The sequence below is a fragment of the Vigna angularis genome, chromosome 9, assembly GCF_016808095.1.
Source record: "Vigna angularis cultivar LongXiaoDou No.4 chromosome 9, ASM1680809v1, whole genome shotgun sequence".
Classification (NCBI taxonomy): domain Eukaryota; kingdom Viridiplantae; phylum Streptophyta; class Magnoliopsida; order Fabales; family Fabaceae; genus Vigna; species Vigna angularis.
This window is the reverse complement of record NC_068978.1, coordinates 15,015,504-15,036,611: the sequence shown is the minus strand read 5'-3', so window position 1 is coordinate 15,036,611 and position 21,108 is coordinate 15,015,504. Positions and strand designations below refer to the sequence as shown.

Genomic DNA, 21,108 nt, shown 5'->3' with positions numbered 1-21,108 from the left:
AGTAATTTGTAATCACCCTTTTTAGATGATTTCGACTAGATGTAGGATCTATTTTGATGTAAACTAATATAAAATTTGTGTGTGTGGCTTTGCCTATTCCTTAGTGTGTTTATTTAGTTGCTTTTAGAAACAATTAATTTTTACTCATTTTATAAAGGATTAATACTATGATATTTATTGGTACAACTTGATAAACTCAAGGCTTATTAAAAACAAGTTTTAAAAAGGTGAAAAGTTTTAAAAGTTTGGAACTTTCACTACAAAACCAATTCAACCCACCACCCTCCCCTCTTAGTTTTGTTCAACCTTTTCTTTTATTCTAATATTCTTTCTCTATAAATCCATTTAAAAAAAGTTGACTTAACATCGAGTTGGTAAATTTTTCATTCCTTTTGTATTATAATAGCTACACTATCCTAATGGTATATAGTCTTGTAATTGGTGTAAGAGTATGAAAGTAATATATTCTAAGAATTTGAGCATACCCTTTCATAACGAAGAATGCTTTGTACTTCTTGATTGAATCATCTGATGCAACTTTGTTTTAAACACCTATTTCACTTATGACTTTCCTATTTTTAGGCCTTTGAACATGTAAAAAGACTGTTTTTTTCCTGATCATGGAAGGTTCCTCCTGCCTTGCGATCCTCCATTTAGGTTCCTCAATTGCTTTACCATAACTTGTAGGTTCTAGAACTGCTACATTGAATCGTAAAGAGATATATCTAAGAGCAATCTAGTGCATCATACAGGTGGATCATCAACTAGCTCATATTTATTTAGTAAAAGGTTAGCAATTGGCATTTGTAATTCAAAATATATATTAATTCATTTGTAATCATTACTAACGCACAACTTAAAATATTATTACAAAATTCACAATATTTAATCACAAAATAGTTTATAATTATAAAATAATTTATAATTAGATATTTTGTGGACACTTCTTAAATATAAGAATTAATCTCCTAAATTTTTATATTATTTTAAAATGAAATTTTAAATATTAATAATTTTGTTTTATAATCACTTTAGTAAAATAAGTATTGGTATATTTCATTTTGAGTACAGTAAAAGAAATATTCTTAACATGTAAATTTTAATTCTCTTAAATTTTGTTTAAACTCATAATTGCAGTGTGTTTATTAAGAGAAAATTAATATTAATATACTGATGTATAATTAATCTTAGTGATTTTAAATTTATAAAAAATATATATATATTTCTTCAACATTGATTATATATTTAACATTAAACTTATGTGTAAATTATTAAATCCTAAACTTTACTTAGGCAAATTACTTAAATCATTATGAAGTTCAAACTAAACTAAAAAGATTAAAGTTTTTGTATTGAAATTATTTATCTTTTATTATAGTAGAAATAAAATGTCAATATATAGTGTACCGAATCACTATTTACATAATAAAATAAAGCGTGAATATCAGTTTAGTATAATTATAAGAAATCCGAGTGTTTATTTTCAGAAAATTTAGGAATATCTAATAAAAGTAAAGGTAGGTATAATTTATTTATAAATTAAATGTTTTTACTACATTTCTTACAATAATAATCAGAATTATTCCTAGGTTCCACTACTAAAATAGTGTAGTGTAATATAAAAAATATAAAAGTAAGGACAAAATTTGAGTAATCTACATCAAACAAAAAGTAAGAATTAATAATGAAATAAAGCATAACATAATACTTTCTCGCTTGATAATTTTATTTATCATTCATTACATTTTTCTTCTCACCACGGCAATAAACAAAATTAAACTTCATTCTTCAAGCTTGCTTTCATTATTTTTAACTACCCAAAAAACAATATAATTTTACAAAAGAAATATTATTTTTAATCAAGGAAACTTTATATTAATTTCAAGAAAAAAAACATAAGTTTTCATTTTTCTACAAAAAAAAATGGTCATAGCATTTTCTACATAAGTTTAGCATTTTTCTACATAAACTAATTGAATCTTATTACCACAGCGTCATTTTTTATGTTCTATAGTTATCTTGAAGAAGTCAGAAATGTATTGTAAATTCGTTTCATGCAGTTTGGGTCATTTCGGTATAAAATTGTTTGCCTGTGATATTAACTAACTCTAACTCCAGCTTGAAGTGCTTTTTCCACCCAAACTTTTGCACTGTCTGTATGAATAGGACACTTCAGATTATGAAATGAAATATTGGGGAAACAGATTAAAGACCAGGGCAGTGATGGAATGAAAGGAATATGCAAAAGTCAAATCAATATTCCTTTCTTCAACCATATTTGATCCCTTCTGTAGAACTCAAATTATAGTTATTCTGGGTTCTACTGTCTAATACTCCAACCTTTATTGAACTCAACTTAATCGGCACAACTAGAAACAAACGGACAATACGTAATTGGCGTGGTGGACATGTATCAATAGGCTAAAAGAATTTATTTATCTAGAAATCAATAGGCTGTACATGTAACCATAACTTACAAACAAACCCTCACGTTGAGAATCACCTCAGATCTTCCAACATCTGGTGTGCTCTTAATTCATTTTTAAAGAAATATTTGCTTACTTTTGTCAACTTCTAGGAGCTTTGAAATATATAAAATTATTTCTCCAACTCCACTCCGTACCAAACGAGACAACAATTACTTGATGCAGCTAGCAGAATTTATCACTCAACATTTTCTGAAGCCATCAAATACGTCCAACTTATTCCACAGTTGCTTCCATACTCCATCCTGCTTATGCAGCAGAAAAACCTGTAACAATAGAAAGGTAGATGTGAAAAACAAAGCAAAACAAGATGAACAATGTTCCTCCTTGTAGACAATCCGAAAGGTAGGAGTAATGTAGTATACAACAGAAAATTACATTACCACTGAACTAGATGATTTCTTTTTTCCCCAGCAACGAGCAGATTTGCGGACTTATCTAACAGAATGATACACTAAGATTCCCCCTCATCACGACCCTCCTTTTCCCATACATTCATCACAGTCCACTAATCAGTCACTAACACTTTTCCTCTTGGTCTTTCTTCTGGTGTAAACCTTGCAACTTTTGACCCACGCGACAATTGTTGAGCCCGTGTTTCTTTCTGGTCCCGCAACCCGTTTGAGGATCTACCAGGTTCACAAGTACCAATTCTCTGTTCAATCAGATGATAGACTGTTTCCGCAACGTGAATAATCACCATGTAAAAAAGCAACATTACCACTGCCCCAAGACTTGGTAAATCTTGAGTACTAAGCAGCAAAAAATAAATAAAATATAGATGATCATTTTTATACATTATGTGTTAGACAATAATAAGATCTTTATTCCGATCAGCTGCAAGATAATGAATATCCTAATTTCATGGGATTATTAAATATTTTGATATGAGGGATTTCTAATGTATCCAAAAACTATTTTGATGTTACAATATTTAGAAAAAAGAAAAAAAAAAGATCAAATATTAAACAGAAAACTAACGTGAAGACCCTCCTGGCTTTCAAAATAACCAAGAAAGTATCTAAAAACTAAAGAAATCAAATGTTGGAAGCAGATTTAAGTATAGATGCTTATATCAGCAATAACAAGGTAAAATAACAATCAAAGGATACCAAACAAAAATAACCGTGTTCATATAGATTCAGGGTCATAGAAAACTTGCCTGAGTTTGCAGTTCTTCAGGCGACAAAGACAACTCAAAGATGACTCTTGGGCATCAAATTACCATCTTTGCCTCCTCAAATCAACTAAGAAAATATAAAATATTAAAAGACAAAATATTTAAAAGTAAATGATGCAGGAACTACTGCTTAAAGAAATGTGCATACAATTTTGCAATATGTCTGAGAGAAGTCAGCTGAATCAGTGGTTGAGTATTATGTAGCTTAAACCAATCGAGATGATCAAGCAGACCAGACCATTAACCACCCTCAATCAGCACCACAATATCTAGGATAAAGCCCTTAATCCATTTCTTGGAAGTTGGCATAACCGGGGCTTGGATGTCATGGCATGACAAAGATGTTACACTGTCCAACTTCAGGATCTTCCATTTGTCCTGCCAGCTATCTGATCATCTTCCATGCATACTCTGCATGACCAGAATGACAGCATTTTTCAGCACGCATAACATTGCACCAGCCAGGAACCCGCTTAACAGAGAAATTTTACTATAACCATTCATATTTAATAGGAGAATACATAACTAAAAATAACTCTGGAAGTAAAACATTCAGGTGAGAATTTACCAAATACAGCAATTCAAAGAAGAACTCTAATTTATGAGAACCTACATGCACACAATCCAAGGATAACATTCTACAAGAAACGTTTATACATGACAAAGTAGAAGAAAAAACATTAAAATAAATCATTATCATTTCATCAGGAGACTAAGAAGCTCAAATATATATTTCATGACAACATGACTTAGCTTCTTACTAACCTATTGGCATGCTAGAATCACATTCAATCAATCAGATGATTCCTATAGTATTTGACTTTAGTAATTATTTATTGTATATTGAGAAGTGTTCTTTGTACTTAACTTATTAAGAATAATATTCACTGTTTTTAAATTTTTACAATTATATGAAAACAGAGACTGACTGTATTTTTCATTGACACATCTAACATCGTAAAACTCTTTCACTAAGATTTGGTGAAGAAAGGTTAGCAAAACAAAGGACAATTCAAGGAACATGGATGCAGAGGAAGCAAGGATTTTGCTGCCACAGTATTTAAATAAAATAAATAAAATCAACATCTGTTAGATAACATGATATCATTGATTGGCTTGGTATGCTTATGGTGATTAAGATACTCAGTAGCCTGTCAAACAAGGGCTAGACTAATTTCCACTGCTAACTAAAGTGTCAGACAAGGGGCTGGGCCCTTTGATTCACCCTGCCAGCCAGTGGGAGGCCTACTTATTTTGTGAGAAAACACTACAGATAAGCTCAACATTGTTAACCAAAAAGGGTTCACACACACTCCCAAAATTTCACAGTTGACAATAGTTAAGAATGTACAAAACTTGGGTAATCTAGTATTGCCAGATTATCACACTAGTAACGATGGGATATCAATTACTAGCATGCAAAGAAAATATATACATTTTAAACAATATTGACCTGTATAAAATAAAACATGAGTCAAATACCGGCTGTTTATGAATAATTTTCCTAAACCGAAAAAGGATTTATTTCCCTCTCATCCCAAATTCAAGTGGCAAAATTTTTGTTTGAGGGGAATGAAGGGAACACTTCCCCTGCTGTAGTAAAGCCACACAAGATCTGGATTAAGATGAAGCAAAATCAAATTAGAAACATTTTAGTAATAGCCACCAATCATTGGTGATTTGAACTATACCTTTATACAAAATAACATTTCAGTCTTCAAGTTCTCTTGATGTATCAAGACTTGGAATGATTTTTGGAAGCAGTCTGTAGGGTGGCCTTGAACTTGACTCACCATCACTACTTAGGAATTTGAGTTCATTTTCAAGAACAGAGTACGCTTCTGAAAACGCCTGCACCAATAATAATATAACTTTCGAGAAATACTACCAGAAAAGCCAAATTCATCAAAGCATAACTTAAACAAAACCAACACCATCAATACAAACAAATAATCTCAAGAATCTTATTTTAGTTCAATATTAGGTGATTGGATCAACTTCATGGATGAAAACATAAATTGTCAATAACATGCAATGAGTTTTGATGAACTTCATCAAGTTAAAACACTCAGAAAAATATCATAAATGGAACCACTAGAGTCCAACAAATACAAGCCCCCCTTATGGTTATCATATGCTTAAATGGGTCCAAGCTACTTGCCATTTTTGTCACACCTTGTGGGTACACTGCAACTTAATCTCTTACTGTCGATTATGTCTTGGCTGGCCATAGACAATTTTTAGGGTGTCTTCGGGCTTACATCAACTAGAGACATGACTAATATTGAGATCACAATGCTTAAACAATTCTCACCTTACAAGCTAACTTTATATAGTAAATTTACAAAGCTTGCTTGACAGACCTCAACCAAGTTTGTCCATCAAACACAATTTTCAAGAATCATTTAAGCATTTCCACTAAGAAAATAACAAATTGACACATGCCACATGGTTATTCAAAGTACATTTGTCATCCTTGGGCCTTTCAGGCACATTATTGCAGAAAAATTTGTGGACAGCTTAATTGGTTAATAAACATACTATGAACTGCTTTATTGCCAAAAAATACATGAAAGATTTAGTTTAACAGCTTGTGCATAGTATCAATCACAGGTTTCTTTCTCTTTTCGTCATGACATAGCAAGGCCAGGTATGACAACTGAAATATGGAAAAGCTATTCGTAATCAATACCTTAATACATTGATGAATTCGGAAGCAATTCCTCCCCACATTATTAGTTGGGAAAAGAGGATCATCTATGTGAATTGGATCAATGCTGCAAAGAAGGTAACTTTCATTTGGCTATAGAAAAAGGAATGATAATCACACTGCAGATAGAAAGCTTGGTTTTGTATATTTTACCTACAACCTCTTTCTCTCTTTATATAAAGTCCACTTCCCTGAACAGATATTCGCATTTGCCGAGGATCAAACACATTCCTAAAAGAAAAAACCATTGAATTGAATTCTAACAAAAGTACAATTATATAAGTCCTCTCTAGCAGCAACTATAAATATATATTTGTCTAGTTCTCTCACCCAAAAAAGTAGAGAAAATCCATCAGAAGGCTTCCATAATTCTGCCAAAAAAACACAAGTTTATTTAGTAGCAGTAAAACATCTAAAATAAAAAACAGCTATGGAAGTATGAATGGCAGCCCTCCATAGCCCAGCATGGTTCTTTTATACTAAATACTCATTGATTAAAAGAAAAATAAAGAATAAAATATGATTTTTCATTCCCTTTAAATTGTCGCATTCTATTCTACCCTAGTTTCAGCCTAGTTCAGATGAACATGGAAAAATATTACAAGTCCTTCAAGTCTATCCACAAATACAGACTTGAATAATAAGAATGATTAGAGTTTACTTGGTTGATCGGACGGCCTAGATGATGCTCATGCTGAAGAAATCGTATAATTAGTAAGACCTGCATGCAAAATTAAAACAAGTGTGGTTTTAGCGGATCTAGACAACAATTTTTCAAGAAACTTAATTGCAAAAACAAATCATGTCTAAGAGGAAGGCAATTAGATATGTTAAACCATTTCCTACACAACATCCACCCCGATTTCAAAAGGAAATTGAATCCATAGAACAAATTCCTATAGAAACTGTGTAAAAAACTTTTTTTTTTCACTTTTTCCACCAGATCATCACTAGACTACCGAGAACAAGATTATATGAAACAATTTTCATTTCGGTTGCTGATAGATCTGAGAATGTAATAAAATCAAAGAATCTTCATTGGCTATATAAAAAGCTACACCAATTTTTGCCACTGCAGTTCATAAGGGACTTGGATAATTCATTGAGAAATGAAAATTGGTCTTAAGGAACTAATAGTGCATACCAAACAGTAGGAACTTAAGCCACCAGAGTAGGATTGATCAAGGCTCCGATCAGACAAAAATTGTTTTAGTACCAGAGCAAGAGGTGTGGCAGCAGGAAATTGCTCTGTCAACTCTTTAACCTACAAGAGGCAAAATAAAAGAACCAAAAGATATATTTGAACTTAAGTCCATTATCAAAGCTGAACATAGAACCACAACTCATTCACTAAAAAAGTTGATTTTATTGATAGACCAGTGGATTTCAACAATTCATACTACCGGACTTTTATTCAGATTCGATGCTCTTCATCCAATTTATCGTGATATATCAAGCTGAATTATTCAAAAAAAATATTCCAGAAAGGAAGTACAAGAGGAAACCATAAGATATACATTAAGACGAGAAAAACATAAGATATACATTAAGACCCTGTTTAAATATGGTAACAACCTTTTTGCACTACTTCTTACGTTTATCCTCATTAAAAAAGTAAAAATAAGTGGACCATTTCACTGGTAGGTATCCAATTCTGCACTCTACTTATGTATCAGAGCAATCCTAACAACCTACCCTAAGTATCCTCTTGGGATTATGTTAGGTTCCTTTATACAAGGAGCCGAACAGTAGCAAAAAATACACACACTCAACAGTATAAAGAAATATGCATGTATCTATATTTCTATTTCCTCTGTAATGTATAGAAAAGATGAATACAGGTATCTATCTCTCCCCCAAGGAAGCCTCCCTTCCTCCACTGGCCACTAGGTCCAGTCTCAATTCCAAAATAATATTCCATACCCTCTTTCCTTAATCTGTTTGTTATTTATATTCCCTCTCTCTTCTAACCAACTAACCACCGTCTTCCACTACTTATTTCATCCCTTTTTTACCCCTTCTCACGTAAACCTTTAATTGCCTAACAGATTAATATATAAATTTATGAAAAAACAAAATTTAATAAAAAACCAAATGTATTATCGAAACAAACTAGCATGTTTGAGTCAATTAACTTCAAAGAAAGTATTCACACTTCCTAATTGAGCTTTTGGAAATAAAATAAGAAAGCAATTATTGATCAAATAAATAAAAAATTTCAAGATTGTGAACTAGACAAATAAGTATGTTACTTTCTTATTGAACTAAAGCATACATATGTGTGCTTTCTTGGATATGTTAAGCATATGATTGCGTGTCCTTTCAACCACAAGATGGATAGGGTTCCAATAGGACAAAAAACATATATAACCACTGAAACAAGATTAGTTTACGGAATTAAAAGTCATATAGACATTAGGAAATCACCATTTCTGTAGTCTGGAGTCCAGTATGTGAAGGGGTCTTAAAGCTGATGTCCAGACGAACTGATTTCGATTTCAAAGCATCAAATTTCATTTGGGAGCCTTTTGGCGAAGCCAAATCTTCTAACTGGATGGTATCAGAATTACTATTGTTACCTGGGCTATGATGTGGGTTTTGTTTTAATGACTGTATCATAGGAGCTGATGAGTTAATAACATCCTGAGGTACTTCCACCACAAGCATAATAATAGGAATCTGATAGAAAAAAGATACAGAATATTTCAGGCCAGAAATAAAACGAGTACACTTATTAAGTATAGATAATAACAATTAAAAGGTTAAGAAAGAAGACAGGTATTACAGCTGTGTTTTCCACTGTCTTCAGAGAATCATTTTTCACCCAATCCTGATTGGCAAGATACCTAGCTGCGTGCTGGCACATAAATATAAGAGCATCAATTATCAGATATGCTGAACATCTTTGTTTCTTGGCATTACTATTGCTAAAATATACACATACACTAGAAAGCAGAAATCTCTATATTGTTTCATCATAAAGAAAGAAGAAAGAATAAAGGTTTAAATCCACCTTTTGCCACAATAGTTTAATCAATGTTTAATTTTGGTCCTTATAAGAATTAAATAGAACATTTAGTCCACCAGTTTGTAAAATTTAGGCAATTATGGTCCAACATTAATATATCATCTAATTGCTGAAGGAATGTTAACATATTTTGTTAGGATATGGGGTGGCAGGGTATAATGGGTAATGGGTTTAGGATAGAAGTAAAGGACGGGAAAATTTGTTAGACTATTAGGGGGAGAGAGAGAGTATAAATAAACCTTTTGGTAATTATGTGGAAGGAGTCATTTTTCTATGTATAGACAGGTCTTGAACCTTGTGAGGGGGATTAAGCCTCCGCTAGGGCTAAGAGGGGGATTAGGCCTCCATTCTTTTTACAGTGTTGATTCTTGTTACAGTGTTGATTCTTGTTTGTGTGTGTGATTGGGTTGTCTTAGTTAGGTTTCTAACTCAAGAACCTAACAATTTGGTCTGACCTGCCGGATATCCTTAGGAAAGGGGTCAAGAACGGATCAAGAAGTGGTCAAGAAAGGGGGGAAGCATGGAAGGAAGAGACAATTCTTGGGAAAGGAGGATCAGCGAACAGAAAAGGGAGCTAGCAGAATGGAGAAGAAATATGCAAGAAATGCAGCAGGAAACCAGAGAACTCTTGCGAGTTCTTGGAGGAAGGGTGTGGAACCAGGAAAAGGGATTAGAAGGCAGTCTAGGGTCTGTAGATGAAGATCAACATATTGTTAACGAGAATCATAGAAGGAGAAGGGAATGCTCGGGGCAAGAACGAGAGCAAAGACGAAGGGGGGAAAAATTAAACGCACTAGAAGGAAGAATGGAGGAACGAATGGCGGCAATGGAACCGTCAATGGATGGACGAAAGGCGGAGATGGAGTCGTCAAGGGAGGAAATGAAGGTGAAAATGGTGGCAATTCGACAAGACTCGGCAGCCACACGCCAGGATCTTCAAGAAGTGAGGCGATTATCGAGGGGACGACACCGCATTCAAGGGGAACTGTCTGACGACAGTCAGGCGCCTGTGAACACCAATAGGAGTACGAGACGCGAGGACGAAATTGGGGGCGGAAAAGGTGAGCGGTTCAATTGGAGGAAGAGGGTGGAGTTGCCCGTGTTCGAAGGATTAGATCCATTGAACTGGATCAATTGGGCGGAGCGATTCTTCGAATTTCAAGGAGTAGCGGAAGAGGAGAAGGTACGATTAGCGTATGTGAGCATGGAGGGGAGCGTTGGCTACTGGTTCAAAGCTTGGAAGGAGAAAGCCAAGAATCGTTCATGGGATGGTTTGAAGGAAGCCCTGGTGATAAGGTTTGGAACCATTGTTGAGCGGTTGACAGCATTGAGACAGACGGGGACGGTGGACGAGTATGTACAATACTTCAAGATATTGGCGGGTCGAACGAAGAGGGTACCGGACGAGTAGCTATTGGGATATTTTCTTGCGGGATTGAAAGAGGACATCCGGAATCAAGTCCGACAGCATGAACCGCAGGAATGGATGGTGGCAATGCGGATCGCAAGGGATGTTGAGGAGTTCCAGAGAGTTGCCGAACGGTCTGAGGACAAGTGCTATAGCCCATACCGATCGGGAGTGGCCGAGCAGTCTGAGGCCATAGAAGACCAATTGTCTGGGGGACGAACGTGCGGTGAGCTGACACGGTCCGAGGCCAATTGCTATAAACCAGGCAGATCGAGAGTTGCCGAGTGGTCCGAGGACAAGTGCTATAGCCCATGCCGATCGGGAGTGGCCGAGTGGTCCGAGGCCATAGAAGACAAGTCGTCTTGGGGACGAACGAGCGGTGAGGTGACACAGTCCGAGGCCGATCGCTATAACCCAGGCCGATCGAGAGTTACCGAATGGTCGGTCGGATCCGAACAGGAGAAGACTGCTGGACCCAACGGGAGAGGCTTGATGAAGCCGAACGGGCTAGCACTACAAGCTGCAAACCCGAGAGCACTGAAGGAACCGAATGGTCCGGAAGCGAACGGGAGAGAAATGCCAAATCCGAACGTGAAAGGACAGGAGGAACCGAACGATCTTACATTTACAGTCAAAGGCCGAACGGTTTTACACTCAAAACGATCTCCTAGTCATTGGCCGAACAGTCTTACAGTTACATTGAAAGGCCAAACGGTCTTACAGTCCAAACAATCTCTCAGTAATTGGCCGAACGAGCTTACAATTAGAATGAAGACTAAGGAGGGAAAGGTGGATGGAAGAATCAATGGCCGGGAGAGAAGGATGGATTTTGTGAAGAGGTGGACCAGCGAACTAAAGAAGGGCCTTGCCGTTCGTGAGGCACCTCCAGAGGGGAGAGAACTTTTTGAAGCTTTGAAAGACATTGAAGACCATTTCTTCAGGGATTATAATTCTGGAAAAGATATGACCAGAATGCTGGAAGCTAATAAAATCCAAGAAGAATGGAAGTCATTGGAGGAGGAATTGCCACCACCCAAACCTCCAGACCTGAATTGGAGGGCAGTTGCCAGAGGGTTCCATTCATATGAGTACACGATGATGAAGAGGAGCCATGAGATCAAGCCTCCCGTTTCCAACCTTGAGGACAAGGTTGTTCTGCAGCGGGGTGTAATGTTAGGATATGGGGTGGCAGGGTATAATGGGTAATGGGTTTAGGATAGAAGTAAAGAGCGGGAAAGTTTGTTAGGCTGTTAGGGGGAGAGAGAGAGTATAAATAAGTTTTTTGGTAATTCTGTGGAAGGAGTCATTTTTCTGAGTATAGACAGGTCTTGAACCTTGTGAGGGGGATTAGGCCTCCACTAGGGCTAAGAGGGGAATTAGGCCTCCATTAGCGCTATCTGTGTACTTTCTTTGAATATCAATACAGATACCCATTCTTTTTACAGTGTTGATTCTTGTTTGTGTGTGTGATTGGGTTGTCTTAGTTAGGTTTCTAACTCTGGAACCTAACATATTTTCAGTGATAACAGATGTTAAAGCTTATCATTAAGCATTGCAATTATTATTTTACGAGAAAAAGTAACTAACATCATTATTACTGACAGGCACGTTAACATTTTTTGCTAAATATTGGATAATGTATAAGCAATGGACCAGAATAACTTCATTTTTGAAAACTGGAGCACTAAACGTGCAATTAAATAATGAGATCAAAGTTGATGAAACTATGGAAACCAAAAATCAATTTGAGCCAAGAATAAACAACACAGTAAGAAATTATTTTTAAATATGATCAAATAAATATAATCCACACAGAATCGGAAAGATCAATTCACAAGATCTGTACCACACACATAGTGCACGAAGATTGAGAGGAAAAGCAACACATTCTAATGTCTCAATTCCACAATATAAAGGTCCTAACCACCAACTACTATCATGCCAATATGTTTATTTCCAATCATCTCATGTTATTTCTAGTTTTTCCAAATAAAATAAAGCAGTTTGTAAAATTTGAAAATGACAAATGAAAAGGCAAGAGCAGATTATTTTAAAAGTGCACTTCATATATTCATGGCATGAGTCACGACTCAATTTTATACTAATCCTTGTAATGTAGATGTGAACACACAACAGACTGAGTAATCAATGCCAGGTAGCAGAATATGCTAAGGGCCAAACTATGCCGTATAAACAAGCCACTTGATCCTAGCAATAGCAAGCCTCCCTTCACAAATTGAATATGGCAGCTAGCAAAACCCCTCATGTCATTCTGCCATGATGGACATGGCACTTCCATTTAACAACATTCACTTCAAATAGATGGAGAGTCAAAAGTGTAGGTAGCAAAAAGGGCGTCATTTATTGCCAATATACCTGAAGACATGTTTCTTTAATCCCATTACGACCTTCCAGTATTCCAGCTTCTTTAATAGGTTCCTGGATTTTTTTTATCAAAAAAGTTAAAACAGAGAATGTTAATCTGTCAGAATAACGAGATGCCAAGAAAACAATTATATAAAAAAGGTATAAAATTTACCAGGTTTCTCACTGGAGGTAGACCAACCACAAGGTCAACATCACTTGTTGGAAGGGACATACCAGTTGCATTGGAACCAAATATGTTAGTGCGGGATCTAGGCCATAGAACCTGCAGAAATCGGGTCACTCTCTTGACAGCCCAATTAATGTAAGGCCTCCTGGCCATATTTTCTGCAGCAACCTGGATTCGTTATAAAAATTATAAGCAACGTGATTAGCTTCTTTTGTCTTCTGATGATGATATCAATAAATAAAAGGTTTCTATAGATTCAATAGCAATTCTATTTCCCATGATTTTAACAAAGGACTGGAATGCAAATAAAAAGCTGATAAAAAAAAACCAAGGATAAAGATACTAAAACAAGGAATGTGAAATTCAAAATATGGACCATGCAGGAGGAAAAAGGCTATCATTGACAGAATGTTATCCGCTAGCTAGTGTGAGAGAATTGAGAAAGTATGTTTAACAACATTATCAACAAATAAACCCAGTACCTGTTTACAGAAAGAGTCAATCTCATCATGGAGAATGCCATGCATCACAGATAAAGATGCACTCTGTGCAGAACAGCTTTGTAACTCGGGAGGTGGCAAGGGAAAGGTGACATCCGGCTGCATAATTGAAAACCCACATCAACACCAACATATACACACTAAGTAAGACTTATGTAAGGATCTTTCTTACATGTTCCTGGTCACGTGCTATCTGTGACAATGCAATCAGGCGGTCCTGCAGCAAGGCAGCAGGTAAAGGCTGAATCAAAGGTCGAACTGCAAGATTATTATTTCTCCAAGGCCACACAACTTCAGCACCATCCATTCTTAAACATGCTTCCTCCAAATTACTCCCATCATGATACCAGCCTCTCATCCCCCAGTGCCTTGGGCTGGAACTACCAGATCTAACCGTTGGAAAACCCCTATGTTTCCTGGAGTCACTCACAGGAGAAGGAGGGGGTGGACGTGGTGCACGTGGTACACAAAGCACTACAGGCGATGGTGGCCGCTTTATGCGAGGCTGCTCCCGCCTGGTGGGAGGAACACAGGGACTTTTATGATCAAACCTTTCCCTTGACAAGTTAGGAATAATTATTGGCCGTAGAATGGGATATGGATGTGAATCACCTGTCTTTCCATCAACTTCTCCAGGTAAACCACTACCCAAAGAACCAGAATTATCTTCATCCACTGCTGGGTCAGTAACTGAAGAAGAATGCAATATCTTTCCAGGTACTTCATTACCTGACATCATGTAACCAACAGTCTGGGTCCCAGTCCCTACAGGATCAAAAGGAGAACAAAATGCAGCAGCAGTGGGTGATGTTAAACCATTCGTACTATACGAAGATGTGCAAGCAACCATATCATCCACAGTCCTATTCATGTCAGCTTCACGCAAAGCCCATAAACTGTCATCAGAGCTAAGTGAGGGAGGCCTGGAGAAACCTTTTCCCGGATAATCAGAAGGATTCCAGTACATTATGCCTCCACCAAAATATTGATTATAATCTATACCAGAAACAGCATGAACCTCATACTCTTCCTCAGATAAACAGTGATTGTCAAATTCATCTGCTAGCTCCATTGTGTTTGTTAGGTCAGGTAAATCCCATGCATCCACAGAATATTTTCTTTCTTCATCAGGAGCAGTTGCATCGACCTGAATGCTGTGAACAGCCAATCCTTTTGAAAAGGTGCATTGCTTCCTAGATATAAAACCAGTGTCATAATTATAGTTTGGTGATGGGGTCCTGCCTCCTCGGTAGACTGGTGGCCAGTCAAAACTCATAGGAACAGGACGAGAAAGGATTGGGTTGCATCCACCTTCAATAGAAGGATTTCTTGCCTGCTGTAATGTGGGAACAAATGGATGGCAGAAGTGATTGTGCCAATGCCGCCCAACATCAAGATGTAATCTATCCGTGGCAGGAGGGAGGTGTGAGTTAAAAGATGGAAAATAAATAGAAGGTACCCCAGGCCACTCATATGGACTGCATTTTGAGAAAGCTGAATTTCTACTCTCAAATAGACATCTATCATGCTCATTCAACCGCCCAAATTCCTTTACATTAACCTCTCTAATTGGTTTGTCAGGAGCAGTAGACTTTATATCAGCTTTGGCAACACGCAATGAGTTCAGATGACAGGTATCTTCCTTGCTGAAGAAGCTACCTTGTTTCAATGCACCTTGTTTCAATGCAGGTACAGAAGGAGTTACAGTAGCATTACAATCTAAATCACCTGTAAAAGTATCTAATCCAGAACATACAGTTTTCCTTTCATCTGATAATAAACAACATTGAGGCCCTAAACTATTCCCAGATTCAGCAAGATCTTCTGTCTCTCCTTCAACTTTTCCAGTAGAACTGTTCTCCTTAGTAAGCCCACTAAGATTACTACAAAGGCTTGAATTTGAAGTAAGGATGTCATTACCAATTGAATTGTCATTTTTGACATTCTGAATGGTAGAACTATTCAAAAATCTATCACATATTGCCACCTCACCTTCAGAAACAACAGTGGTAGAGGCAGCATGCATAATTGATTTATGAGAATTTCCACCTGCACTATCAATGACGAGGTTTTTACTTTTATTTTTCTCTTTTCTACTTCTTTTTGAAGTGGTCCGTACTTTTACTGTGCCAACATCCAATCCTTCAGTATGACCCTGATGATAAGTGCCTTGTTAAAAATTATTTATATCTATTAGAAGAAATATAAGTTAGATTAAAGAAAAAAGATTTGCAACCATTTTTACAGTTGATGATGAGCTGTCCATGGAAATCTCCTTCCCCATACAAACAGCAGGAAGTTCCCTGGATCCCACTAAATCAGTCTTCTTTTTATTATCCCTTTTACAATCAGTGTCCTGAAATATCAAATGGAACAAAACAGAATTGCAAATGGTAGCATTAATTTGATAAAACTATTTGAGCCACCTCTTTAAATAAATATTAGTACCTTGAGTGGATTTCCATGTGAAATACCATCTGTGCATGTCTTTGAGACAGGATTTTGCCTTTTAGTATTGCGATTTCGTCCCTTCTTTTTCCGGTTAGAAAAACTAAGCTTTTCTTTAGGTTTACCTGGTGAAGACAGTTCAAGTGTCTCTCCTAATAGTTCAAGTTTTGTGCAGTCAAGTGAAATAACCATAAAAAATCCTCGCATTTTTCTTAATATACAATCAGATATCGTACAGACAGAACCCAACGAACTAAAGAAAAGCTTTCCTATGTCATATTCACTATTGAGATTTGAGGCTACCATCATATTAACATCATGAAGTACTAATAAAGAATTGAAGGCTCTGGCTAAAGCAGCTGGTTTTTTACAAAAAGTGACTGGTGAAATAACTGTTCCAAATTCCATATCGGCAGGAAGAGCTGAGATGATCCGTTGAACTGACATAGGACGATTGTGTTGCATTAATTTATCCACTCCCGCACTGTATAGCCAAATCTCATCATCAGAGGCACTACTTGACACTTCCAAAACATCACGAGTCTGAAAACTTGTGAAAAATAAGTCAGCCTAAAACTTAGAGAAGGCCAGAAAATATATTAGTATAAACCATAACATGTAAGAATATACTATAACTTATTATAAGCCCTAGTATTGAACTGAGAAGTCAACAAAAAGTAGAAAAGTATCCATCACATCCAAGATTAGATATTGCAAAGGAGATTTAATGTGTTGACAATATGAAAGTATTTAGCAACATTAAAATTTGGTTCAACCAAGTTTTATACAATTTGTTACACAATGTTGTGAAAACTGGTACGGTTATTGACCAAGTCAATGCATTCGGCCAATGGGTCAATAGTCGAACCATAGAATTACCGATTGACCTGGTCAACATTAAAAAATACAAAGATATTATAAATGTCTAATATAATTTACAAATCTAACTAAGGTTAAAACTTTTACATAATGAAGTACTAATATATGAAAAAAATAATAATGTACGAGACAATGCAATATCCAAAATAAAATTTATAAAAACAACAAAAATCCATATAGAAAAACCGATACCACACCTCCATAAACAAATTTAAAAGCGAAATATTATATATTTAAAAAATTAAAAACTAGAAATTTTGGATTGGGCCAACCAGGTTATCAATTAACCCTGTCAGTCAAACTGGGCCGATTGAAATTTCGATGCAAACATTAACTCGACCTTACCCACCAAGTCCTGACAGGGTTAGTCTAGTTTTAACAACTTTTACACTATTTAAAGATTCATTTAAAATTCTCAGAATATCCACAACCATTTAAAAAATAGAAAGAGAGAGAAATGGGAGTTTCTTGGTCTTCTACATCATTTTATTCTTCTCTTTATTACACATACTAATGTAATTCCTATATTTCTATTACAGTCAATATAATTTTCGATAAAACAAAAATTCCTAATTATCAAGTGCTATATAAAACTTTAAAAGAAAAATCTAAGTATTCCTTGAGAAATTAATATATCATTTTGAATCTATCCATGATACTATCCATCAATAGACAGTAAATCTTTAATCATTATAGGTCATTACAGCAAATTCAACGTGCCACAATAAACATCTCCAGCTAAATTATGAAATAAGTCCAATTTCAAAAATAAAGGAACAGGTGATTTTTATGAGAGCCTCTTCTTTTCCTTCAGCCCCCTACCGCCCTAAGAAGTCAGCAATCTCTCTCCACCCAAAAACGAAAGACTAATAGTAGTCTTACTTAGCCAAAAATGACTTTAAAAGAATGTACTAATAATTAACATCATCATTACCAGTAAACACCCCAAGTTCCTTCAATATTCACAAATCAATGAGGCTTATAACAAAAAGCAAAAGGAAACTGCATTTTGATCCCAAAACCACAGGTGCACATATCAAAGTTCACTACAACATATATCAGTGTTTAATATTAGGCTTTTCCTTGACAATGAAAAAGTTTCCTTTTGAGGAATGAAGAATCTTGTAGAATCATTATTATTTTCTAATATAATGGCTAAAGAATGAATGATTGTGTTAGGGTATAAGGTGGGAGGTAATGAGATGGAGAAGAAAGGTAGGAGGGAAGTGAGGCCGAACGGTATTGACCGTAAAGGTCGAACGGTGGAAGGCATGGAGAGGTTAGGCCGAACGGTAGACAACAGGAAGCGACCAGGCCGAACGGTGGAAAGCAAAGAGAATAATCAGTATAAGTTAATTAGAGTAAATAAATATAGTATAAGTTAATTAGAGTAAATAAATATATATTCAGGGAAATATTCAATATAAGATATTTATAATTAAGGATATATGCTAGGATAATATATAGAGAGATATTTATATTAAATATAGAATATTTATATTAAATGCAGATATATTCTAGGAAAATATTTAATAAGAGATGTGCGAGAAATAATTAGTATAAATAAAGTTAGACTCTAGGGTTAAAGGTATGCTTTTGATTATTGAGTTTTGTGACAGACATTATTGTCTTGTGAGGGAGGTTATGCTCTCAAAGTAATTGAAGGAGGTTATGCTCTCAAAGTAATTGAAGAAGGTTATGCTCCCAATTATTGTTTACCCTTGTTTATTCAAATATTACCATCAATAAAAGAGATTCATTCATCCATTGTCATTCGTTTATTGTTCTGTTACGTGTGAAAGAGTGTGAAAGGTTGTATTTGGCTAGTTTACGTACTCAGGTACGTAACAGATTGCATATTACTTTGTATAACTAGTCACATTTTTTAGATTTTATTTGTAATGTAATACGGAATAAGAAAAACTTGCAGTCATCAAACCACTTCTCCAAACTATTTCAGGCAGTCAAATTTGCACAAATATAAAATATAGTTTATCCAATTAAATCAGCAGTTGTGACGGTAAGCACGACACTACCAGTACTCATATATGCCACAACAAAGTAAATTCATGTTCAACCATCCTAGTGTGTTTATCAAAGAAACAATAAACACATTTTTCTCCATAAACTACAATACATGCATCAGGAACACTAACTACCACCCTCTCATATAAAAGCATTCCACTTTCGAATCCTTTATCTTTGCTTAGCATCCCACCAATATATGTTTCCCATTATCAATTTTTATTAACTCTCCCACAAATTTTACAACTTAGGTAGTATCTAGTCCAGTTTTTTCGAGTTTGCTTAAAAGAAAAAGTTCTGTCGAACAAATATGGAGAAAACGGTAAAAAAATTAAAAAGTTAATTTTTATAAAACATAAACATGAAAAAGAAAAGATTTAAAAAAGAAACAAAACTAACTGATATAACTTAAAAAAAAGTTACGTATCCTAAGTTCTCTCTTCTTCTCATTCTCAATTAACCAATGTATAACCTGGAAACGAAAACTTTTAAGTTCTTGTTTTTATACTTGACTTTTAAACTGGCAACACATTACCTAACAAAACCGTAAATTGTTTTTTTCAAAATGGAATTAAGTTAACCGATTGTCACTAACTATGTAATTCATACATCGCACTAAAAGTTCCACTATGCAATTCACACATCATACTAAAAGTTCAATAAGTTTACCAAGGGTTTTGCTGCTTTCATAATGAAGGTGGTGAAGATCTTCCTCCTGGTCCCAGCATCCAAGTTCGCCCACCAATCAACGCACCCCTTCTTCCTCCAAAATACATTCACACCAACACCCCCAGCACTCATCTTCTCCTTCAACTTCACACCTCTCTTCTTCCCTCCACAGCAATTCAACCAAGCCAATCTCATCGAAACCTCCATCCTATTCGCAATAAACGCTTCAATACCATAATACCCCTTTGCTTTGAGCCAATGCAGCTCGACCCAATCCTCTCCAAGCTCGGCCTCCTCCCCCCGGAGGAACCCACCACCGGAGATCCGGTCCATGGCCTCCACAAACTGGTCAACATTCCCAACAAACCCCTCGGCAAGGGTCAGCGCGTCTAACCGCCTCGCCGAGGGCGGCAATGAATTGGCAGCCTCCTCGCCCTCACGCGACTCGAACAACCGTGCGGACTCGAATACCGCCCGCCCTGCTGTTTCGGATTCAGCTACGCGCGCAATAAGGCCGCGGGACTTTTTGAAGCAGAGGGTGGGGAGGTTGTTGGGCGAGGGGAGGTCGGGGAGGAGAATGAAGGATCCGTGGCCGTGAGATCGGAGTTTGGCCAGCATCTGGAGGAGGATCTGGACGAAATTCCCGTCGACGACGGTTAGGTAGGCCTGGCGTTGGTGAATTGAAAGAGAAGAGAACCATTTGAGAATGGAGGATCGAGGGTTAGGATTAGGGTTAGGGTTGGGGTTTGGGGATTGGGAGTGGTAGAGGGAGATGTGCGAGGTGAGCGAGTCGATGAGTTGGTGGTGAGCCATTGGAACGAGTTTGCTTTCGTTTGTTTTTGGTGTTTCCTTAAGTTGCAGGGATGATCATGGTCTCTAGATGAAGATTTCACTTTGGTATGCAGTCCAATTTTGTGCATATCTCAGTTTATTATATTTTTTCAGTCCATTTTTTCTCTCTAAACTGTAGAAATTGTTTGGACAGAGTTGAAAAAGAGACAGTGAAATTGAAACCAGAAATAAATATATTTTAAATAGAATCAATTGAGATATAAACAGGATATTTTATTTTATTTTCATAAAATACGAAAATAAAATTGGTACATAATTTAATTTATAACTAAATACAACTTTTTAAATAGTTTACAAATAAAAACACATATTTAACCTTATTTTAACATACAACAATCCAAATTATAGATTAAGAAAGAAATAGCTGTG

At 36.0% G+C, this 21,108-nt stretch overlaps 1 protein-coding gene and 1 long non-coding RNA gene across 3 annotated transcripts; both read right to left on the bottom strand.

Moving 5' to 3' along the window:
* Positions 1-2,417: 2,417 nt before the first annotated feature.
* LOC108347383 (uncharacterized) lies at positions 2,418-3,161 on the bottom strand. The gene is made up of 2 exons (XR_001833878.2): positions 2,870-3,161; positions 2,418-2,752 (listed from the first exon to the last, which is right to left on the bottom strand). It is a non-coding gene; the product is annotated as an uncharacterized LOC108347383 (long non-coding RNA).
* Positions 3,162-3,642: 481 nt separating this feature from the next.
* On the bottom strand, positions 3,643-20,798 carry LOC108347382 (uncharacterized). Of its 2 annotated transcripts, XM_017586584.2 has the most exons (18): positions 19,888-20,798; positions 16,315-16,857; positions 16,103-16,222; positions 14,039-16,021; positions 13,849-13,965; positions 13,352-13,534; positions 13,189-13,251; positions 9,162-9,233; positions 8,956-9,055; positions 8,804-8,862; positions 7,521-7,640; positions 7,038-7,097; positions 6,707-6,747; positions 6,530-6,607; positions 6,359-6,443; positions 5,358-5,517; positions 3,815-4,077; positions 3,650-3,733 (listed from the first exon to the last, which is right to left on the bottom strand). In XM_017586584.2, the coding sequence occupies exons 1-16, from the start codon at positions 20,698-20,700 to the stop codon at positions 5,377-5,379; spliced, it is 4,578 nt and encodes a 1,525-aa protein (XP_017442073.1). In that variant the 5' UTR covers positions 20,701-20,798; the 3' UTR covers positions 3,650-3,733; positions 3,815-4,077; positions 5,358-5,376. The 2 variants fall into 2 exon arrangements, with proteins under 2 accessions (XP_017442072.1, XP_017442073.1); XM_017586583.2 differs by having other exon boundaries at positions 3,643-3,733; positions 8,804-9,055.
* Between the last annotated feature and the right edge of the window lie 310 nt (positions 20,799-21,108).